The sequence below is a fragment of the Hippoglossus hippoglossus genome, chromosome 4 (genome assembly GCF_009819705.1).
Source record: "Hippoglossus hippoglossus isolate fHipHip1 chromosome 4, fHipHip1.pri, whole genome shotgun sequence".
Taxonomy (NCBI): domain Eukaryota; kingdom Metazoa; phylum Chordata; class Actinopteri; order Pleuronectiformes; family Pleuronectidae; genus Hippoglossus; species Hippoglossus hippoglossus.
The window spans coordinates 17,021,994-17,045,375 of NC_047154.1; the positions used below are offsets into that span (position 1 = coordinate 17,021,994).

General features: G+C 40.8%; 1 protein-coding gene across 4 annotated transcripts; it reads left to right on the forward strand.

Moving 5' to 3' along the window:
- The first annotated feature begins 608 nt into the window (after positions 1-608).
- On the forward strand, positions 609-21,669 carry rubcn (rubicon autophagy regulator). Of its 4 annotated transcripts, XM_034582810.1 has the most exons (22): positions 609-855; positions 3,242-3,395; positions 4,126-4,209; positions 5,926-6,085; positions 6,317-6,423; positions 6,630-6,855; positions 7,863-8,288; positions 8,768-8,815; positions 9,522-9,617; positions 10,099-10,214; positions 10,459-10,657; positions 11,046-11,153; positions 12,019-12,093; positions 14,807-14,861; positions 14,986-15,118; positions 15,262-15,407; positions 15,794-15,858; positions 16,161-16,399; positions 17,458-17,519; positions 17,695-17,848; positions 18,006-18,099; positions 21,288-21,669. In XM_034582810.1, the coding sequence occupies exons 1-22, from the start codon at positions 818-820 to the stop codon at positions 21,422-21,424; spliced, it is 2,922 nt and encodes a 973-aa protein (XP_034438701.1). In that variant the 5' UTR covers positions 609-817; the 3' UTR covers positions 21,425-21,669. The 4 variants fall into 4 exon arrangements, with proteins under 4 accessions (XP_034438701.1, XP_034438703.1, XP_034438702.1 ...); XM_034582812.1 differs by lacking the exon at positions 12,019-12,093; XM_034582811.1 differs by lacking the exon at positions 8,768-8,815.
- Positions 21,670-23,382: the final 1,713 nt, after the last annotated feature.

The following is a 23,382-nucleotide window of genomic DNA, read 5'->3' on the forward strand; positions in this document are numbered from 1 at the left end:
ATAAATTATCCTAATAAATAAAAATCCAATAATATCATTTAGTTATAATGAAGGCTAGCTCTCATCAAAATGGGGTATTTAAGCCTACTTTGATATTTTATGTCAATTTAGAGTATTTTAGATGTACTGGTACTTTTACTTAAGTATAGCAGTTCATCCAGGACTTTCACTTGTAACAAAGTATTTTTACAGATGTAATGGTACTTTTACCTAAGTCTGATAGTTCATCCAACACCTTTACTTGTAAGAGTATTTTGGCAGATGTACTGATACTTTTACATAAGCACCAGAGATCAAACAGGGGTCAGAGTCATAGTTACCACACCAGATTGTAACAGCAGGTGGAAGCATTGACTCAAATAACTGTGTTTTAGTTTTTGATTCATCAGGTTTTAACAGTTCATTGTACTTATCACATGTCTGTGATGAATAAACACATCACTCACAGAGAAGCAAACAGCAGAGGACTTTATTACTGTGGCTTTATTTCACAGTAAAAGCCTGGATGTTATAAAGTGGGCAGAGCGGAGGACGACACCTCCGCCTCCCCCCCCCCCCCCCCCCCTCCCCTCCTCCCCTCCTCCCCTCCTCCCCTCCCTGATGATGAGAGCGGGTCATGCGGCCTGCACTGTTTTGATTCACGGCTCAGAGGAGCGGGCGGGGCAGGCGGACATGGCGGCGGAGGAGGACAGGAGGAGCGGCTGATTCTCCCAAGCAGCCCTGCCTCTGCGATTGAACTCCGTTGTTTCACACTTGGCAGGAGGAGATATCGGGGAAGCTGGCGGCCTTGTACGGAGCTCTGCTCCTCCCGGAGGACATGGAGATCGCGGCGGAGGAAGAGGCGGAGGAGCGCAGGTGAGCTGACAGCTGACAGCTAACAGCTAACAGCTAACAGCTAACAGCTAACAGCTAACAGCTAACAGGGACCGTGGTTGTATAAATAATAACACAATTACAAACGGTTCCTCTCACTAGTTAATCCAACATGGCCAGCGGCGACTCTTGAAGCAGCAACTCGCTTTAATTGAGCCACGTTACAAATCTCTAGCAGCAGCAGTGGTGGTGGAGTTATGAAGCTAGCAACAATGCTAGGCTAAGCTAACCTGACATGGTATGTTTGACAGCTTGAAGTCAGCAGCTTTAGCATTACGGCTTCAATCTTTCCAACCAGACACTTGAACTGTTTGACTAACGTCTGTGTCGTGGAAGTTTAGTCATTGTTAATGCTGACATTGTTAATCACTGCCACTGACTGGCTCTAAGTTAACTGTTAACTACCCCTCTAGCTAGGTTGTGCTAACCGCTAACTAGCTACCTGTCAAATCTAGTAAAATCTAAATAAACATTTCTTTCACATTAGTGAAAGTAGCTGTAAATAAAGTTCGAATAATGCAACGAGCCAACTAAAAGTGCATGTTTTATAATATGTTGACATTATAAAACATTAGTGTTTACTTTCTACACATGTTCAGTAGAAGTTGACTTGAGTAAATACTGCACAAGTCCTGCATGTTTGAACCTGATGTGCTGTAACAAGAGCTACAGTTGAGGAAATTCACTCTGAACAGGGAACATATAGTGTGTATTTACATATACAGTACATACTGTGTATAGTATTTACTGTAGTAATACATGCCTACATTTAAGGTACACAGAGGATGAGGGAAGTTGGGAAATACTGATGTTCTTAACTTAAAGTACCGATGTAGTTCTGAATTCAGTACATACATGTATTTAAAGTTACAATAATAGAATTGCTTGTTCCTCAGGAAATTGGCCCCTGTGAGGCCTATATTATATTAAATTACATTATAATACATCATATTATTATATATATAAATAAATCACATTAACTGATTGATGCATGCGTGCGTAAGCAACTACTGTATAGCTGCATAAACAGTTTGCTGTTGTAGCTGATCCAGATGCTGCTAGTTTAGTAAAGTGGTTCCCCTCCAATCGGTCACCGAACAAATGGGACAAATGTGTCTTTGGTGGAACTGCTAACAACTCATCATCAACGTTCATCAGATTAAAGTTTACAAACAACTGATTTAATCTGTAACATTGTGTTGTGTTTTATAAAATCAGTGTGTTTTTCTTTTAGTTAAATTCTTAATATGAAAAGTAACAACTACATGATACTGTCAGAAAATTTAGTTGAGTAAAAAATACAATATTAATTCTGACATATGATGAAGTAGAATTATAAAGAAGCTTTTTAATGAAGAATAGTAATTACCTCTTATCTGTATTTAAGAACAGTACTTCAGGAAGTACTTAGTTGTATTCTACCACTAGATGAGCAAGGTACTTCGTGATAACTCTAATCCTCTTTGTATGTCGAACAATTAAAAGTGAGATAAAATAGAAACAAATCTGCATACACACACACACACACGCTGACCTTGTGATGCTGCTGCTCAGCACTGCTGCTTTATAGATGGACCGGTGTTCATAAATGTGCCATTCAGGAGGATTCAAAACCTTTATTTTCCCACAAATCATATATTCTATATATGCACTGTCTTCATCTTTTTAGACTTTCAGGAAAAGAAAATATCATATTCAACCATGTGTAGGTTGTATGTTCTCTGTGTCCTGAATTCAATTTTTCAGATTTCTCCAACTACAGGGATTATTTACACCATCCTCCAAATATGTGAATTCTTTTATACATTTAAGCACATGACAAATATAAAGGCAACTGATGGCAAGTTAAATGATGTGCCCTAGGGTCTCTTTACCCTCATCTGACATATTTTCTGTCCCATTGCTGCAGTTAAGTGACTCACTTTGAAAAGCTTTCAGTTTGTTTGCTGACTACAGGTGAAAAAAGAGGAACTCCTGGATATGAGCCAGTGATCGATTGTCTGTGAGGGGATGAGACCTGATATCTTTTAAGTTTTGTATCCGACACTCTTTGATCAACAGATTTTTATATCTGTATTAAAGATAAGGTTTAACTTTAGTGCCGGACTTCACACTTTTAGTTATGGGAAAGTGTGTGCCAATGCAGGAAAGGATGCGGCAACACTGCTAACACATTTATTGAAGTGAAGCATTGCCTGTTAGTCACTGTGCAGAGTTTGGATTTCGCAACTCAATTGCTGGTATTTTTTTATTTTCTGAAAGGGGGTTTTGTTCATGTGAAGGCCACAACGCTGCTGACACCAGCGCTTCTTTACCTCCTTCCTCATTCCTAAACTTCCTTCCTTTCTCCTTCCTGCTGTTCTACCAGGAGGGAGCACTGGAAGCTGCTGTCCAGCCTGAAGACCACAGTGGAGGGTCTCGTGTCCACTAACAACCCCAATGTGTGGTCCCGCTATGGCGGCCTGCAGCGGCTCCAGAAGGACATGAACAACATCCTCAGTCACGGCTTGAAGAATGAGCAGGTCAGCCGATCTGACCGATGCCACTCTCCCTTTTGTAATTGTTTGTTTTGTGCAATCTGTAAGCAAAGTAGATTACTCATCAGCGTCAGCAGTGAACCCTGCTTTGCTTTGGCAGACTTACAGGTCAAAGTTAGCATTTGTGAAACTTTAACCTGTGAATTTGGATGGTCACTCGACAACTTTGTCTCGACATGTTTTGTGATTGAACATGGAACATGGAGGGTATTGGTTCTAGCTGTGTCCCACAACCCCATTTGGAACAATTCAGCACCTCCAGACAACAAAATACAGTGTTGATCAGCTCAATGTTTCCAGATTACTTATCTTACACCTGTCACATCACATCGGGCTTTGGTGTAAAGTGTAGGACCATACAAGAGAAATGTCACACACAGCCTATAGACAGATGTTTTTAAAACTTAAATTATATTACCAGGAACTGAAGCTTTACCTGTTTTTTAATTGGGAAAGTTTCTTACTTTCCCACACATTGGTAGGAATGTGTGTAACTGTTTTTTTCACAAGCTTTTTAGATGGATTTTTCAAAGACTTCTTGAGAAGTTTTTACATTATAACTGAGGTTTAACCTATAATCATCAGTTGACCTTATGAAGTGTAGGGGAACGGTACTGAAACATGTGACGCTCTCCCTCTCCATTATGACTCATTGGGTTTATTGAAGCTGCTTTTCTCAGTCAGGGTCATGTGAACACCTGGTTTTGTGTTGCAGGTTTACTACAAGCAGAGAGACTACTGGCCGTTTGTGTGGTGTGTCCGCTACGTCAGCCCTCACCTCGCCTCACACGTTGAACAGGTATGGTCACCGACAGCCTCATGCAGGGTGGCACGTAAATACTAAAGAATTAGTTTGCACACATATCTCTGATCACCGGCCTAAACACTGCAAAACTAGAGCTTTTTTTTCGAATTCAGATTGTATTGCCTGCTGTTTTTATTTTAACAGTGTAAGGTTTTCTGATCTTGAGATCTCAGGTCGTGAACGTACTCAACAGAAGCCTTGAGCATTTAAAGACATTTTTCCACATCATATCAGCCATCATGACTTTATATATAAGACATTGATCTTGACGATGAGGTGTGAGAAATATTTTGTATTGTAGAAGCACTGATGTCACAGCTTAAGGGAAAGTAAGTCACTGACAAAACTGAAGTTTTCAGTTTATCTCCTAATAACGAGTCATTTGGTTGCCTTGGTTTTTCCAAACCTTTAAACAGGTTAAAAATGTCAGGTTCTACGTTTACTGAAAAACACTGACATTTGTACTCACTCTAATTCAGTTTGTACATTTTAGGAGGAAATAAACTGGTAATGGTATTTTTTTTTGTTTGCCTCTCTGTGGCAGTAAACTAATTCTCATTTAGCTGATAAACTAGTTTTGCTTTCCTTGTTAGACGGTGAACGTAAGGTGCTGAATTTCAGAACCTGTCTGTCTGCTGGCCGAGGGAAAAACCATAGTTCCTACTTTTTTAAAGTTTTATGTGCAGTGTTATATCATCATATAGCAAAGTCACTACACTTCCTGGATTCCCCTGTTTTGTTGTGTTGTGGAGAACGGTCACCCTTTAACTCCAGCCCCGTCTGTTGAGTGTAAACAGTTTTGTGTAACAGCAAAGGAATCTAATAATCTTCTTTCGATCCTCTCTGTCCACCAGGGACATGATACAATCACCATGAGATGATTTGTTCTTGATATTTTGTCGGCGCTCTCTTAGTGTTGTGCTGATATGTTTCTGTCAATTCTCATTCCACTGTTGTGTTTCGACTGACTGTTTTTGTTTCAAGGCATCAAATGCATCACACCAGATCAGGCCTGTTTTAACCTGGGTATCTACTAATCTTAAAAATCAGTCAATTCAGTTCCCTTGGTTTCAGAGGATATACCTTTTTTGCAAGTGGTTGCAAGTAACAGGAAGAAGTTACACATCTATAAAAAGTTGATATCCTGCTCCCGCTAGCCACAGCTAGAAAAGATATTGTTTCATAATGGGCAAGAGTCAATTTAAGTAATTAATTTAATTCCTTATTGGCTTATGCATCCATACATTTTCTGTCGGTTACCTCAAGTTGACTAAATTACATTGCAAGAATATTACTGTGGAAAGTAATAAGTTAAATAGTTTTCAATACATTTCTATAGTAAATACACATGAAAGACATGACAAAGAAAAATATATTAAACTGCGTTCTATGGGAGTATAGCATACAGACTGCTAGACCTTATTGCGCTGCTTATAAACATCATGTTTAGAGTAAACAGAAGACGATTTGGTTTGTTGTGCCACCAACATAAAAGTCAACCACAGAAACACCAGTGAAGAAGATCCCATGACGCTGGCTACTGTGCTGTTTTATTTATAACAAACAGTGATTACAAACAAAAACAAACATTACAAGGTTAGATAATGCTGGTTAATAGAATTCTTGTTTTCACTCAAATGGAAATCATTTTACTCATTTCAGCTTCTTTCCCCGCCTACTGTTCCCTCACAAACCTGCTTTACATTTCAGTTCAGTAAGCTGGAGCCGGTGCTGAGCAGCGGGATGCAGAGCACTGGTGAAAGCTTCAAGGCCGAGCGCTGGCTGCTTCACAGCTTACAGGTTCACATGCTGTCAGCTCAGCTCCGACCTCTGCTCAGGCATCTGGGACATGCACGTAAATACTATAATGGTGAGTTGTTCCAGTTTAATACAAGATACATTGTTGCATAGTGTAAACTAAAGTAAGAAATGTCTAAAATCACTTTCAGTTCCCCCTTTTCGTCTGTCCCTGTCCTTCTATACAAACTTTTGTCATCTTTCAATTTCTCTTTCTTTCCATCTACTATTTTTTTGTTCACCCTCTCTGTCTACGTCCCTCGTCCTTTGTTTTTCTCTTATTGTATCTCTCTTATCTTTTCAGATGACGCGTTTCTGCTGAGCGAGCCTCACGTGACAGCCATGTTTCAGTGTCTGGAAGCTGTGGAACAGAACAATCCCAAACTGCTGGCCCAAGTAGACACAGTTGGGGTGCGTCTGGTGAAATTACTTAAATGCTTGAGCAATGTCTCAATATTGTATGTAACTTGTTAATTTGTCTTTCATCCTTTATCTGTTTTTTTTATTATTTATACTTTGGTGTTAATCATAATGTGATTTTACAAGCCCTGGTGGTGGTGAAGAAGAACTGCCGCATGTTTTTGTATTTATTAATACCCTTCCTTTTCACCCTCCAGCTGTCCCCTCTGAAGGGCCCACAATGTCTGGGTCTGTTGAAGAGCCAGAGCCTGTGTGTGTTGCCAGGGGCCGGTGGGGCCTGGAGAAACCGTGACGCAGTGCCTAGAGGAGAAACTCTAAACCGCAGACTTACCACCTCCAACTGCTCGTTGCGTGAAGCAGTCTTCACCAGCCACAAATCTGGACCCTCTACGGGAGTCCGGTCCCAAAACAGCAACAGCACAAGTGAGGAAAGCATGTTGAGTTTTTGATCTGTTTATCTGTTGTACCACTCATCTTTTAATGCCCAACCAACCTATGCAAACGGCTAATAGGGGCTCTTTCCTGTTTTTTAAATTTATTTATGTCTGTTAACTATTTTCAATAGTCAATGAAATACAGGATTTTTCATGAAATGTTTTCTGGGACTTTTTAATGTAAATGATGGTGATGGGAGGTGAGGTAACAGGCATCACATAAAGCATTAGAACTTGCTATGTGAATGTCTGAATTGGCAAATGTGTCTTTGTGTTTCTCACCTGGAGAAGGAGTGATAACTGAGATAAATGATATTCACACAGAGCGAGCACTTTGGGTCATTATTCAATTCTAAAACTTAATTGCTATGGCTTTGTTGTCAGTTTTAGGATCAGGAATTCAGTGAAAATCTCATCAGACAGATTGTGAGTGTTTTTCTCTGTTTAAATTAAGGATTTTGAGTTTTTTGATTGAGTGAAACAAACGAAGGGAAAGTTGTCATTGTTCTGCAATCAGTATATGCATGGAGAGAGGAGATGGGATCAGGGGATGGCACTATGAATGCACTACAGTTTGAGAATAGACTGACTGACTTTATTACAGAGGCCTGATTGTCTCTGGGCCACGTCAGTTACTGAAGAATGTGTTGATAAAGCCTCCAAAACTCTATGTCCTGAACTAGCTCACTAAAATGGACAAAAACCAAGTTCCTCTGGTTCCTCCAAGCATGTTTTAGGATCATTGTTCCTTTTTTGCATTAAATACATTATTTACATCACTTTTATTCACAGATCCCAATAGAAAATCCAATTTAACTGAGGAAAAATGAAAATATATTGCATGCATGTAGAAAATAAGAATATTAAATTACAATGCTGATAACCTAGTTTGAAACAATGATTTTGCATTCAGCATATGACCTGTAATCTTAAATTTTGTTTCTATCCAATCATCTTTCTCAACCCGCCTCACCTCATCTTTACGTTGTGTTGCAGACACTACCTCTCCTGCCGGCATCGTCGGACCTCCCTGGGTGTGTGTGTCCAGGCCAGGGGAGAGCGAGCGAGGCATAACATCCCCCCCCGGCTCCGTCTCGGTCCCTTGTATCACCCTAAAGGAGTCCACAACGCCCACCCATCCCCAACCTGAAGCTGGGGACTCTGGTGATGGTGACTATGACGACGGGCCAGAGTACCTGGCTATCGGTAACCTGGGGCAACGCAGTCGCCGTGACTCCCAAAGCTCCACCCACAGTAGCGAGCAGGGTGTGACCCCGGGGCATTCCATGGAGCGAAGATCCCAGGCCCCGCCCCCACCTCGGCGCTCGTCTTTTTCTGAGGTCCAGAGGGGGTCGGGCCGCGGGTCCCGAGGACACACCCGCTCGTTCTCAGACACAGGGATCAATCAGAAACTCAGGAATGGTAAGTTAACTCGGAGGGACCTTATTTGACAGCAGGTCAGGGTAACCTCGAACAGCTAGTATGTAAGATATGTTGTATTAAAGAGAAAGTTAAACTGAAATCTGAGTATGATGATTAATATTTAAAAACATATATACATTTAATGAAGGGTTAAACTAATTAAGAATGAGCCGCCATCTTTTTGAAGATGATAAAAACACCTCTCCTTAACATTTCCTTTTTTGCACACTGTCTTTGTAAAATGAAACATAGATTTAGTTAATCCTGCATAGTCTTTATGTTTATTTGTTGCTCAGTAACATGTGGTCGGGCCACATTCTATCGCAGAAGATGCACACTTCCTCTCTGAATGTTTTAAATATATCTGTATTAACTTCTCCATTCTTTGCTCGCTGTTTCCCTCTCTTGGCTTGAGGTAACTTTTTCTCCCTCTGCTCTATCTCTCTCTCTGGTGTCTTTTTCTACTGTTTGTGCGAAAGGAGGGGCCCCCCGAAAAATCACCATAATAATAGAGGATCCGGTTGAAGGTCGGCAGTGCAGTTAACTGTACTCCATCATTCGACCCCTATCCCCACCCTTCTTTTTTATTTTTCTCTGCATGGTGATGAAGTCTCTCCACCCTTCTCATTTTCAGTTTCACCTTTACCTTCATAATATGTGCTTTTAGTCATTGAGGTTCTTTTTTCATTGTTTTGTTAAGTCTGTTTTTTATTCAGGTCAAGTGACTTGACAAAGTCATAAATGATCACTTTATTGTTTTTGTGTATGGACACATTTTTCATGAAGTCTAAGTATTTCATTGAAAGTATGATGGTGTGTTAAAATGGCAAGTTATTAGAGATGCTGTGTGTCAACGTCCGGATTTTGTTCTGGCATTGTGAAAAATAATGTGAAAAGTATATTTTATACCTTTTCTTTAGGAAAAATACCATCATTAAGTATAGTACAGTTAACTATGTTATTATGATTAGATTATACTGATTGACGCACATTATACTGACAAGGGTCAACACTCATCAACAGTCATATTCATTATTTGTTTCTGCATGCAATGAAATGAACCGTTTCCATAGATCTTATTGATTGTTTCATACAAAAACAATGATGCATCAAATCCAAGTTTGTGTATGAATGATGTTGTGCATTCCCATACATTTTTAAGAATTCATTATGTATTTTAGCGACTCTGGAATTTCGATAACAGGCCGTTAACATGGACCGTCTGTGTCATAGAATCGCCCGTTGACGAATGCTGCTTGAAGGACTACAGCCCCTTCTCTCCTCAGTGCAGTGATTCCAGCGATCCAAGTTCCCTCTACATGGAGTCTTGTGAGTTTTCTGTTATTCTGTTTGCATAAGAACATAAACTATAGTCACAAACATGCACATATGTAAACAATATTTAACTAGATACAATTTAGTCTTAATCAGGGATTCTTTAAAGTTTAAGTAAGATGTGAGAAAATCCACTGCAAACTTTATGTGTTTGTTCCTGTAAGTGTGTCAGCCAGTCTGTTAACTTGACTCTGGACCCTGAGCAGTAAGTTCATAGAAAGGTTGTTAGGTGTGTTTGTGAGTATAAATATTTTATTGGCCATGATATCTACTTCAGACTTGGTGCAATAGTGAGTTTATTATTTAGATAAAAACAGGTCATGACATCTTGTAATATTTTATCTAACTGTTTGTTAAAGTGCAAAAAGCCAAACATTTATTTTGAAAGCTAAAACAGATAACCCTAAAATTCCAACATTGAATCACTTGCATACAAAATGTAATGGTGCTTCGTTTGTATGTTTTGGTGCTTCAGATGGGTCCCAGTACAGCAGTGTGCCAGATGGGATGTTCAGGAAACCGTCAGAGGGCCAGAGCCTCATCAGCTACCTGTCAGAGCAGGACTTTGGCAGCTGTGCTGACCTTGAAAAGGTCAGAGTGTGGTCCATTTAAACACATTGCTCATAACTAATTACATCTGCAGTTAGTTCTAATTGTTCAAACTCTGTTATATACACTTTTATGCAAATTGGTGAATGGAGAATTATAATTATTTGAACAATTCAATACTACAATTCTACAATTCATGTGGCTAATTTAGAGAAAAGAGGGTTAAAACAATGACGTCAGTCTTCTACCTGAGCTGATATCTAATTTTCTCTGTCTTTCTCTTCAGGAAAACGCCCATTTCAGCATTTCCGAGTCCCTTATTGCAGCAATCGAGTTGATGAAGTGCAACCTGCGGCGTCGGGAAGAGGAGGGCGAGGAGGAGGGAGACAGTGACTGTGAGATTCAGCAGCTCAAGCAGAAGATCCGCCTACGCAGGCAACAGATCCGTCACAGCCGCCTGCCACCCTGCACAACCTCCCACCCCAGTAAGAAAGTATTGGGATGCAATTAGATAAAACACATAGTCATCTGTACAGGTGCATGATGTTTCCTTCACAAAACTCATGGTCTGGGTTTATATTTTATGTTAGATATTCAGGTTTAGATTAGATATGAAACATACTTCATATTTTTGCAAATCAATCGCAGATTTACACAAAAACTTGACAGGTTTGGTTTGGTGAATTTGGATCCTTCACTCAACAAGATGTATTCAATGGGATTTGTATGTCTCAGTCTCAAATATTTCCCCTGGCTCAACAAATGAGCCCCACTGGCATAGTATAAATTAAAATTGTATATTGAGCCATCTGATACACTCATGTGTCTGATTCTTTATTTTTGTACTTCTTGTTTTATCTTCCTCTCCTGCAGTTATTCACTCCACTGACAGTGGAGGCTCCAGGAGGAGCTCTCAGGACTCCTACCAGGGCCTGTCGGACTCGGGCTCAGCTGAGGAGGTGGAGGAGTGCGAACTAAGAGGTAGAGAGAGGGAATGAGGGAGCATGAGGAACAGAACACATAACAAATGAGTTTGTAATGAGGTTCCCAATTAGCCATTCCTTTTTCAAATGGAATTCAGGGTTGCTAGTATAGCCCTGCAAGCAAAATGGCAATAGAAAAATATCTATTTGGATAAAGTATTCAATTTTAAATCCAAAATGCACATGATGCCTTCAAGGAAATCCTTTTCTTTCTGTGTGAATGAGTATGTTTGTGTTCCATTCATAATTCATAACCTCATCATCTTGCAGTCTTCATATCACCCTTTAACATGGACTGTAAACATGGTAGTCTGATTTCAAAGGTCACAGAATGATAGTCTGCAGTGTTAGTTCTGTAAAATTGTCTTATTAGTGTTGCTATTTATTCAGACATTACAGTTAGAAAGATGGCATATCTAGGATTATTATGGTCATAAATAGGTTTGAAGGGTGTTGTTTGTGTTGGAAATCTTCTACTATATTCTACGCTGTCATTTTCAAAACATTTCCTCTGAGTTGAGGAAACAGATGAAAGTTTCTGAGACACTAACAGAGAGAAATATCTAAACATTTGATACCACTAACATGGGTTGTGGGATTTTCTTTGTGCATGTATAATGTACTTGACTTTTATATCTTTATGTGTTAATGTGTTTATTGTGTCTGCACCTCTCAGTATTGCAGTATGTGCATAGACACGTGTGTTGTATCTTGGAGCTGTATTACTTCCATATGTGTAGTATGGGTGCAGTGTACTAAGCTGTAGCATGTTTGCCTGTGACACTGACACACGTCTCTGTGGAGTGTTGAAATGTTTGTGCGTGTGGTGATGGTTGTGCTGAGTGTTAGTTTCTGTCTCTCAGATGGCTGCGAGGGTCAGTCCCTGCTGGCGGTGTCTCAGAACGGCCTCTCCCTGTCACTCGCCTCCCTCTTCTCAGGTATCTGCAGGCTGGACGTGTGGGCGAGGCTCCACAGATGCACACATACTGTTTACTGAGGCAGTGCTGCTCTGACAGGAAGCTGATGGCTCCTCTCCAAACTGATCATTTCAGCTTTCATATTAGATTTCTGCCAATACAGTTTGTATAAGATCTTGCGGTGAAAACTACTCCAATTGTGTCTTAGGTACGATGCCAACTGTAGCAGGACTCGCATTACATATTTTTTCACAGTGACAAATTTGGATTAGATTTACTTAGTAGTTTTAATGCTGATGATGAGGGAAACAAATGTGAACCAAAGAATCCAGGTCAGTGATGGATAATTGAACAACTTGAATGTCACTCGATGAAGCGCATAGCACTGCCGAGGCCCAACAGACCCCTCGAATTCAATCAAACTGCAGCAAATTTCACACACTCATAATTATCAGCCCTCTAAATATGCCTGATTCAAGATCCATAAAATATTCCCTGGGAAATTGGTGAAAAATCCTACCCTTCATTCGGATGCACGTAAAAATCGAATTGGCTCTTTCTTAGTCAAAGTCCCATCCTTCCACCAGGTTTCGTGGAAATCTGTCCTGTGCTTTTCACGGGTCCTTTTGAAAAACCAAATAAACAAACAAATGGACAGGGGCAAGAACATCACCTCCTTGGTGGAAGTAATATTCTTCTGCTACTACTTACAGTTGGAAGTTAACACCATACTGACTACATACTTAAAATTCAAACTTTTGTACCCTGTAGAGGGAAGTAAATCATCTGTCAATAAGAATATATTACCATTTGAATTAATAATTAGCTGTTGAGAGAGTCACAGCAGCTGTTCTAATTCAGTGGCCGTTTTGGTTTAGATGAAAACATTTATTCTCCGATGATCCAGCTCTACAGTATCCACATAAAAAAGTTTACATAGCAGGGCGGAGAATGCTGTCAGTTTTCGGTTTGGAGCTGAGCCAGCTGCTTCCTCACCTCAGCTGGATTGTGCGCTTGTCTGCTTTTGTCTGCGCTTGTTGCTCAGAGCTCGAGGATTCTGGTAGTTTGGTGCATGTTAGAGTTCAGAGAGGCTCATGAGGAGACGAGTGAGATAACAAGTTTCATTTTGTGCTGACTATAACTCGGGTGTTCATCCATCCATCCATCCATCCATCCATCCATCCATGAATACAATTATTCATCATGTCCAAAGTGGTCCCAGTGAGAATGAGGTGTGATTGCTGTCACATACACATCTTCCACCTTGTTGTTCCTTTTAAAGTTTGAAGTCAAACCAGGACCAGTGGTTCTTTTTTGAGGACAGCTTGAAACAAAGTGTATATTTTATTGAAGACACACAGTCTGTCTCATCATGACCATGAGTGTAGCTGATTGGAGTTGGACAATATGTCAATATAATATCACACTCTGATACAGCAGGAAACCTAACATTGAGATTTTGTCTGAGATAATGTTGTGATTAGTCAAAAATATACTGTTTTGCTGCTGCTTTAAGTGATACACCTTTCTGTTCATATTAGGCTGAATTTAACATGGAATTCCTTAATTAATACCCAGATCAATTCAACTTCTCTTAATCAAAGTAACTACATTTAAATCCAGTAACCATATCATAATCAAAAACTATTTAACAAGATCTGAAATTGTATGCCTGATGTTATTTTGTCCTCATTATATGAAATTACAACTTACTTAATTGATGTGAAGGTATTTGGGCAGACACATACTGGTACTTGATTTCTAAATCTAGTCAGGAGAAGCAGCAGTAGGTTGAATATTGATTTGAATGATGAATCTGAATCGAATTTACATCAATCTGATTTTGTAATTATATATGTATATTAATTGATCAGTATTATGCCAGTGATAAACTATTCCTCCTAAATAACCTGATTGTGCTGCAATTGCACCTCATTTCTCTGGACACTAAATGACTGAAAGTGAATCAACACGTTCTGTCTGCTCACATGTGCTTTTTGTGCCGGTGATACAAATCCTCCTGTGTCTTCTACAAACTCTACAGCTGACAATCTTCCTAAATCATCAGAACAAATGAGAAATCAGAAAATGATTTAACTTCACTCACTCTTCAGGCCAAACTGATTCGTCTCTATGCATCGACGATTTTGTTGCTGCTGACAAACTTCCTTGTCCAGCTCTTTGCTCTGAATCTAACCAGTGTCAGCAAACATCAATCCATGCAGGAAGTCTCCTGCTCTGCCAAACTCTACAGCTTAATGTCTTTACTTTCACATGTTGTCTGTCTTATCTCTGATCTACCAGAACATCTCTTTCCTGCTTGCTCCCTGATAAAATACACGTATATGTTTGAATATAATCAGATGTGATTTTTGTTTTGTCAGGGAAATTCACACAAAAGTATTTTTAAAGGGAAACTTGTCTTCCCTTTTTATTTACCTGTTTTCTGATGAGTCATTTCTTCTTTTTAATTAATGCTGCTTAGCTATAACAAATGATGCCACTTTAGCAGTGGTGAGAGTTGAACACCATCCACCAGCCAACTGCTGGTACATTTTTGTCCAGACAGAATCAGCCAGTCTTCTCTTTTTCTCTCTAGAAATCATAACATTTGCATTTTACTACAACTATTGAAAATCTTGTAGTCTCTGTGGCTGGTGGTTAAAAAGCATTTCTACTAGTTTCTGCTTCTTGCTGCGCAAATCTATTACTCAACTGTTGTTTTGTCTTTTAGATGCAGACATAAAGCGCAGTGTGAGCAGCAGATCTTTTCTCAGCTCAGAGTCCATGTAAGTTATGCAGACACTTGTCTATTATTTTTATAATGTAAAAAATTGTTATTGAATGAGTGAAAAACTAAACAAGGACTTTTTTTTTTTAATCTAAGAGAATCTCCTCTCTGTGTGTTTTCAGCTCTCCATCCTTCCTTCAGTCTAACTCTGCTGAGTCAGTAGCCATGGGTTTGCTCAGGCAGTTTGAGGGCATGCAGCTTCCTGCTGCCTCGGAGCTGGACTGGCTGGTCCCAGAACACGACGCTCCACAGAAGGTACAACATTTTGCTTACGTACTATATTTTCACTATATGACACAAAATTTACAATGACCGATATAACTTAGAGAAGTCTGTAAGACAGTTCCAAACACAAGGAACCTGTGAACTCACACAACTCTTTTTTTGCTGTCACCCAGCTGCTGCCCATCCCTGACTCTCTCCCGATCTCACCTGACGATGGTGAACACGCAGACATCTACAAGCTGAGGATTCGTGTCCGAGGCAACCTCGAGTGGGCACCGCCGCGACCGCAGATCATCTTCAACATCCACCCTGCCCCCAAGTGAGTCCACATCCAGTGTTACCTTCCTTTGCTAATATTGACACTTTTTGTTTTTTCTTTTGTTCCTTTCTGTTTTAGTCTACCCTTCACATGCTGTTGCTTCAGCTGTGCCATGACACAACCAACAGAGCTCTGGTTAACTAATCAAAATGATTATTTTGCTTATAAGCTGCAAATTATAGCAAAATTGTCTCGGTGGCTCAAGACTGAGGCGTCACTTTTCTTGTTCAGAACTTCATAATGAGACTGCAGGTTTCATCTCATTATGTAACACCTCTCACAATAACTGTAGAGAAACAAAGTGACTGTAATGTGAAGCCTTTTGAACTCTGAAATATGGATTGTCCTCACTCTTAATATGTTTCTATAATGTGTTTCCCTGTCAGGAAGAAGATAGTTGTGGCTAAACAGAACTACCGCTGCGCTGGCTGTGGCACCCGCATCGACCCAGGTTTGACTAGCAATCCCACAAATTCTTCTGTACGACCAAACGGGAAAGGATTTTCTCGTTCCTGAATTTCTTTTAACATTTGCAATTCCAATTTTTGTGGTTACTTACATTTTACAAGCAGACAGTGCAACTGTAAGACTTAGAGCAAGTCTCGTTCCAACTCAATCAGCTGGCTTAAAAGTTTTAACTTATGTATAGAAATTCTTTGCAGAGATACTTTTACTTTTGTGCTCAAACGCTGTGTCCATTAAAAACACTCACCTCTTCACTGCTTGTGTTTCTGCTGCCTCTCTCCACCTCAGACTATATTAAGCGACTGCGTTACTGTGAGTACCTCGGCCGTTACTTCTGTCAGTGCTGCCATGAGAACGCCCAGGCGGTGGTTCCCGGTCGAGTGCTGAGGAAGTGGGACTTCAGCAAGTACTACGTCAGCAACTTTGCCCGTGACCTTCTGAGCAAGATTGCTGGAGACCCACTGTTCAACCCTAATGACATCAACAGCGGCCTCTACAAGAAGGTTAAACCTCTGGAGGCTGTACGGGTGAGTACCACAGAGGGATGGAAAATTTGTCATTAACCAGATGGTTGTAAATTTAGCCTACGTTTAATTATTTTTTTCTAGTGTCCCACCACAACAACTTTTACAACAGTTTAAATTATTTCAAACATTTCACGTTTTCAAACATCTGATAAATGGTTCAATACAAACTTTGGACATAAATCATTACTTCATTACCGAGCATGAAGTGTCCTAATTGTAAAATGACAAACTTGTGACAGATTCTGAAGCTGGAAATAGTCCAGTAATCAGGGTGTGAAATCAGAATGAATAGAACCATTCATGTCGTCAACAGCTCCCATTGAAAGGAGGCTAAAAAAAGACTAATTGCCTCAGAGTTGTAGCTCAGTGGTCGGCAGTGGTGCTAAACTGTCTAAACCACACAGTACCTTACCTATTATTTAATTTAATGAAGGAGCAAACCTTCCAAAGCTGTAATCTACTATCACTAAGTAATCTATTTCTTTTGAAGAGTGCCTCAAATATAATTTGGTGTGAACTAATTAAATGTTGTTTTGAATTCTGACCATCTCAGTAGAGTGTTGGTTTAAGGTTCATGGATTAATAAGGGTTATTTGTAGCTTTTACTTAAAGGACATGCAAATGGTGAGAAGAGAAATGTAGTGTTTGCCCACCTCCATCAGCTAACACAGGATATTTAACACCTTAACAGAAAGGTACTGTTGGTAATATTTCTCTCTTCAGCCATTTTCAGACATGAACTCTGTAAGATCTCTGGACAATGGGTCTAGACTTGTCCAGAGACTTTGCCAACACACTCACGGTGAATCCCCTGGATGATTTTTTGCTGTAATCACACATGGGCTAACTTGGGCATTACCCATCACTCAGAGCTTTTACTGGAGGGCTAGTAGGAGAATGTCCATAGCAACTCACTTGCACATTTGTGTTCTCACATACAGCCCCTCCGGATAATTTCAGGAGATTGTTTGGAGTTCAGTGCATGTCTGTTAGCAACTTATGACTGTGTGTTTTTCTTTACTTGATTGTATGTTAAAGTAATCTTTTGTTTCATTTAGGTTTTGAGGGTGCAGCTGTTCCACATGAAAAATCTCTTCAAGACCTGTCGCTTTGCTAAAGGGTATACGATAACTTGTTGCTGCATGTTTCTGAGTTTCACAATCATTTTGAAATCACACAAAATTATTCTCCTCGTTCAGACAGGCATCTTAAACTCAGGGTGTCTTTGTGTGTGTGTGTGTGTGTGTGTGTGTGTGTGTGTGTGTGTGTGTGTGTGTGTGTGTCCTTCCCCTTAGGGTGCTGGACCACTTCGACAGCCTGCCAGGTCACCTGACTGAGGACCTTCACCTCTTCTCCCTCAATGACCTCAGTGCTGTGCGCAACGGAGAACTGGCCCCCCGGATGAAAGAGCTGATTAAACTTGGTACCGTGCACGTAGATGGTTGTGTGGTAAGATGAGCATCTGCTTCTTTTGTGACCTTTAATTGTGCCATGGTGATTTTTCACAGTGATTCAAATTGATAGATCAGTTACATAATTGTTATGAAGTCAGTAAACAACCAGATATTTCGAAACCATGTTTGATGTTTCTGTCCTTCCTCCGCAGCTTTGCCAGGCGAAGGGTTTTGTGTGCGAGTTCTGCGGCAACGACAAAGACATCATCTTCCCCTTTCAGCTGAACAAGTGCCAGCGCTGCGAAGGTGAGCCCTCTCTGCTGGCGGCAGGCCTGGGCGGCTTGAGAGCCCCCAACCCCCGCACACCCTTCATTCCTCTTACCTGGAGAGACTGGAAGATCTCCAACCCCCGTAGGCTGGCAAAGGCCCTTTCTCGAGACCGGAGAGAGGGGGAGGGAGGGGAGGAGGGTTTAGACACAGAAGTGTATAGGGGGGAGAAGAGGGGAGAGCGGGAGAAGAGGGAAAAGACGAGGGAAGTGTCAAGGGACATGGTTGAAGAGAGGCAGGAGAGAGTAAAGCTGGTCAATGTTTTCTCTAGGGGCAAAGGAGATGAAGAGGAGCAGGAGATGACTGGAGGGACGTCAGAGACGGAGGAAGAGGGAGAGGAGATAGGAATTAAACAAGATGAGGTGTCCAGCAAAGAGAAAGTAAATGCTCAGGAAGGGAGAGATGGGCAAGTAAGAAGGGAAAAAGTCAACTTATTGAAAGTTCTTCAACTGGACAGATTAAAGAAGAGAATCTCAAAAGGAGATAGTGAGAGTGAGACATGCAGCAGCATAGAGAGTCTCGATGAAGTTGGTCAAGAGACAAAAGGACATTGGAAGCTATCAGGGCTTTTCCGTCGACCCAAGGTTTTCTCCAAAAGAGAGACAGAGTGTGAAGAGAAAACAGAAATTAAAGTGGAGTCTGAAAATCGACTTTTGGAGAAACTAGCAGGAACCGAGGAGAAGGCGAAAAGCAAGAGAGAGACTGATGAGGGTAATGAAAAGCAAGACAAAGGTGAAAAACTAGCAGGAACCGAGGAGAAGGTGAAAAGCAAGAGAGAGACTGATGAGGGTAATGAAAAGCAAGACAAAGGTGAAATACAAGGAGCTGGTACAGAAAAACGGGAGAAATTTACAATCATGAAACTGCTAAAACCCCATCAGCTGTCAGCTGTTTTCTTCAGAGGGAAAGTCAGAGAGGAGGTTAAAAGCGAGGGAGGGGATGAAAAAAGAGAGGTAGAAATAGGGGACGACCAAAAACAGTCGACCATCACCCGGACGAACTGGAGAGGTCGCAAAACTCGTAAAGCCAGGAGAGTAAGCCGAGGCAGGAAGATGAGGGAGGGAGCAGAAGAGGAGAGCAAGACGGAGGGTGGAGAGAGCGCAGAGCTAAACGACACAGATGAATGTACTGAGAGAGGCGGAGGACAAGAGTAAGAAAAATGAAAAACGGAGGTATATTCAAGCTACAAAGAATTAGATCTACACATAGAGTAGTTGAAGAGTTAATATTTCAGGGAACAGCATCTTGTATGTTCCCAGATACTGATCATTTCTCCTCGTCTGAACGTATAAAGCGAAAGTCTTTAGTTAATTAAGGTTTACAGAGGTTTTCTTTACTAACGCCTTCATCTTGTTTACATGTTTTTAGTAGTTCTGTACATTTTTGATACTGTCTTGGCTGCACAATTTCAAAAACATCACCACCATCATCCTGACAGCAATGTTTACCATATATTGGAAAATGTAGTAACCAAGCAGCAATCATTGATACCACTCACATATCATAGCAGCGGGTTGACTGAATGACTATTGACCATATATAAAGAAGGATGACGCGACTCCGCTCCCTCCCACCGTAGAGACATTACGCCAAAATATGGACCCTGTCATCTCGCACATTCGGAACCAGGGTTCATACAGTAGTGATCGGGTTCTGATCGCTGATCTGATCGGGCTCTGATAATGACAATGGTAAAAAAGAGGAACCACAGCCTGTCTCAACAATATCTGCATATTGATAACTTTAAAGATTAAATGATATATTATTGCTCGATCTGTGAACCACCAAAAAATCTGAAGAGTGGTATCAATCATCTCATCCTTAGAGAGAAGGCAAATAATCACATTAGTTCAGATTAATTGTGCAATCCTACATCTTTATTTCTCTCTCTCTCTCTCTCTCTCTCTCTCTCTCTCTCTCTCTCTCTCTCTCTCTCTCTCTCTCTTCTTTTCACACTCTTTCGTCTGACTGTTGGTTTGAGACATTTCTCACTCTTTTTTGTTTCTTCTCTCACTGCTCCTGTTTGTTGCTGTGTTACCGGCTCTGGTTGTGTTGGTGTCTCGTGTCTTTGCAATGGTGGAGGGAAGATATGTTTTGGCAGCTATTTGGTGATGGATATCTTTTGGCCTTGATTCTTTAAGTGCTGGTGATGCATTGCTGGTTTACTTTCACGTCTTCGGCTCTGAGCTCTGTGCTGTTTTGGTCTTGTTCACTTCCTGTCGGTCAGAGATGGATTGCAGCTTAATATCAAGATGATTTCTCGTGCTAGGGATGGAAAATGATACCAAAATGGTGTGTTCTCTTCTAGACGTTTACATTTCAGTTTGCTTTGGTCATGAATTTCAGTTTGGACTTTTGTGACACTAGTCTGTTGCACATGTTTTTAGTCTAACCGAACACTACTTGAGCTGATTACTCTGATTGGTTCATTCAAAAGTAGTTTTATATTTAATGTAGACTTGACCGCAGAGGAAACATTATTCCAGTTGTTTTGCTGCCTCGTCTGATTGTTTTTTTTATTTTGTTTTCATTTAGATTTTTGTCGAAGGAATATTCTTAATAATGCGATGTGCCATGTGTCATATTGAATGTGTAATTTATGCTTTTTAGTTGACTTTAGATCTGCCTGCTATTATTTAAGTTCCATTTTCATGTGAACCTGAAATAAACACTATTTTTGAATTTGAATGGCTTGTCATTTCATCCACTCTTCATTATTTTCATTAGTTTTGGAAACGGGAACAAAATCATACAGGAAATAAGTTTGTGTCGAAGCACATAAGTTGAGAGATTTTTTGACGCACTAAAGGTGTCTGAACAGGTTTAGGGTGGAGTGTGTGTGTGTGTGTGTGTGTGTCCTAGTATGTCAGCTTTCCGACGTTCCTGCCTCCGCCTCCCTTCTGTCTCGCTGCTTTTCACTCCTCTGCCTTTTATACTCCTCACCTCACCTTTCCTCCCCCAGGTCTCATCGTGATTGGCTGCTGTGTCATCAAACTGGTTTAACTGGCTTGGCTTATGTGAACACAGCCGCATTGTTTGTTTTAGTAACACGAGAGCTGCTCTTTGTGAAGATCTTCCTTTGATAATTGGTGACACATTTGTGCCACAACCCCTTTGTACCGCTCCGTCACTAACTTTTGTTTTTGTGATGTTCCTCCTCTTTCCAGAGTGTCATGCGTGTTACCATCGAAACTGCTTCCGGGCGGGTAAAGAATGCCCTCGATGTCTGCGGCTGGCGGAGCGGAGAGAGAGGATGGCACGGAAAAACATGGAGGAACAAGAAGACGAGGGAGGAGGGACCTAGTGCCGGTAACAGAGGGAACTCAGAGGAGGAAGAAGAAGAGCACAACACGACCTTGATTGTAGTCACTGACCACCTCTCTTTCCGTTCCAGTCTTCTCAGACCTGGGTGACTATACTCTTTGCAAACAGCTGTTTTGATCTCAGCAGGCTTTACCACATCAAGTCATCAGTTGTGTCACATGAGCTGAAAAGGAACGTGGCCACTGTTGATTCTCAGATAAATTATTTCTCCAAGCCCTTTTCACACATGCATTTAACGCTTCATCCTGTTTTAACAAAGGCTACGGTCATTTAAACATAGAAATTAAGTGACTGTTATGAAACATAATAATTCCTTCCATGGCATGGCAGTTTTCTAATTATGCTTTGGTGAACCTGAGAGAAACAATGCTTAGTTAGAAAGGCACACAGAGAGGCTTAAAGACTTAAACTCTATCTATTTTCCCAAGAAAGTGGGAAAATACATCTTGGATCCGCCCATTTATTCACATCTGCTACAAAATTGTTTGGGTTCTTCCTTGGGCCATGTTCCACCTTTGCACACAATTTCATGACAATCAGTTCTGGAGTTTTTGCGTAATCCTGCTAAAAAAATAAAGATAATTCCCCCTAAAAATACTTCAGAATCTGGATCATTACGTGGATCTGCACCAAATTGCACATGTTCATAGATATTAGCATTCTACAGATTTCTGCATGAAAGATCTCTGCATTATTTCTTGAGGAATTTGCAGAACTGTTGAAGAGCACCCTTATCTGGCAAACCGACAAACGGCGTATCTCACAATGTGAAAAGAAATTCCTGGATCTTCCCCCTGATCAGGATCTGCATCAAAATTGGTTGGGCCCTTCCCTGACCCAAACCGCATCCTTCCTCCTTCCACGTTTCATGGTAATCCGTCCTGTGGTGTCTGTCCGACCTTGTTTACAAACAAACAAGCCAACCAACAAACAGACAGGGCTGAAAACACATCGTTTCCCCTTTTGGCGCAGCGCTGCAAAAATACAAAATCAACTTCAAATTCATTTGAATGTCCAATGTGTGAAAAGGGCCTGAGAGTCACGTCTCCTGTGGTAAAATCAATATATTTTTTCACATTTAAATAGATCAGAAAAGAAGTATTTGTTCAGAGTATTGTGCCCAGGTTTGATATTTATCTTTCCTACAGCTGCAGCTTCTGGCAACTGCTTTGACTCGGGTGATTTTTACTGGCTACTGGCTTAGCTGAAGTTTGTTTCTGTGAATTAAAATGACAGAGTTTATTTGAAAAGAGGAGGAAATAGCAACTAATTCAAAGTTTAGATCTGTTTTATGATTTGACTGATTTCCAGTACAGACACTGTATTGAAGCTATCCTGCCCTTTATACTGAATTGTTTGTTTTTATTTTTAAAATGAATTAATCCTTAGTGTTTTGTTTTAAGCTGTTTTAGCCGTGATTACGTGCCTCTAGGACCAATGAACTCAAATCTGGCAGAGCTGCTGGATTGATAGAAGCACTACACTTCAGGTAGAGGTCTCAGAGTCAGTGTCGCAAAATATTTTAAAACTGCAAATGCTCCGCTTTAGTGCTGCTTTGTGAGCCTGTGTGGTTCCTAGAAAGAGCTGTGTGTGTGTGTGTGTGTGTGTGTGTGTGTGTGTGTGTGTGTGTGTGTCTGTGAGTGTGAGTGAGAGAGAGAGAGAGAGAGAGAGAGAGTGTGTGAGAGTGTGTATGTATGTACACACACGTCTACCTGCTGTACATGCAACCATGAACAAATGATGTGCACCAGCTGAATCAGCACTTGCCTGTTATTTTCGAACAGCTTTGGAATAATAGAGTCCAGCGATTTGCACTGACGTCCTGTCTGTTGTTGGGGAGTCATGGATCACTCTCTGGGGGATTTTTCAGATGCTCAGTTGTCCGAACCTTCACTGTTTCTTTAATGAAGCTCCTGTCACCTGGGTCACACTGCATTG

Bases quoted from the DNA above. Each gene is read 5' to 3' on its own strand.
- rubcn (XM_034582810.1), top strand. From the start codon at position 818: ATGGAGATCGCGGCGGAGGAAGAGGCGGAGGAGCGCAG. The intron at 3,396-4,125 runs GTCAGCCGATCT...TTTGTGTTGCAG, and splicing joins ACGGCTTGAAGAATGAGCAG to GTTTACTACAAGCAGAGAGA. The intron at 11,154-12,018 runs GTAGAGAGAGGG...TCTGTCTCTCAG, and splicing joins GGAGGAGTGCGAACTAAGAG to ATGGCTGCGAGGGTCAGTCC.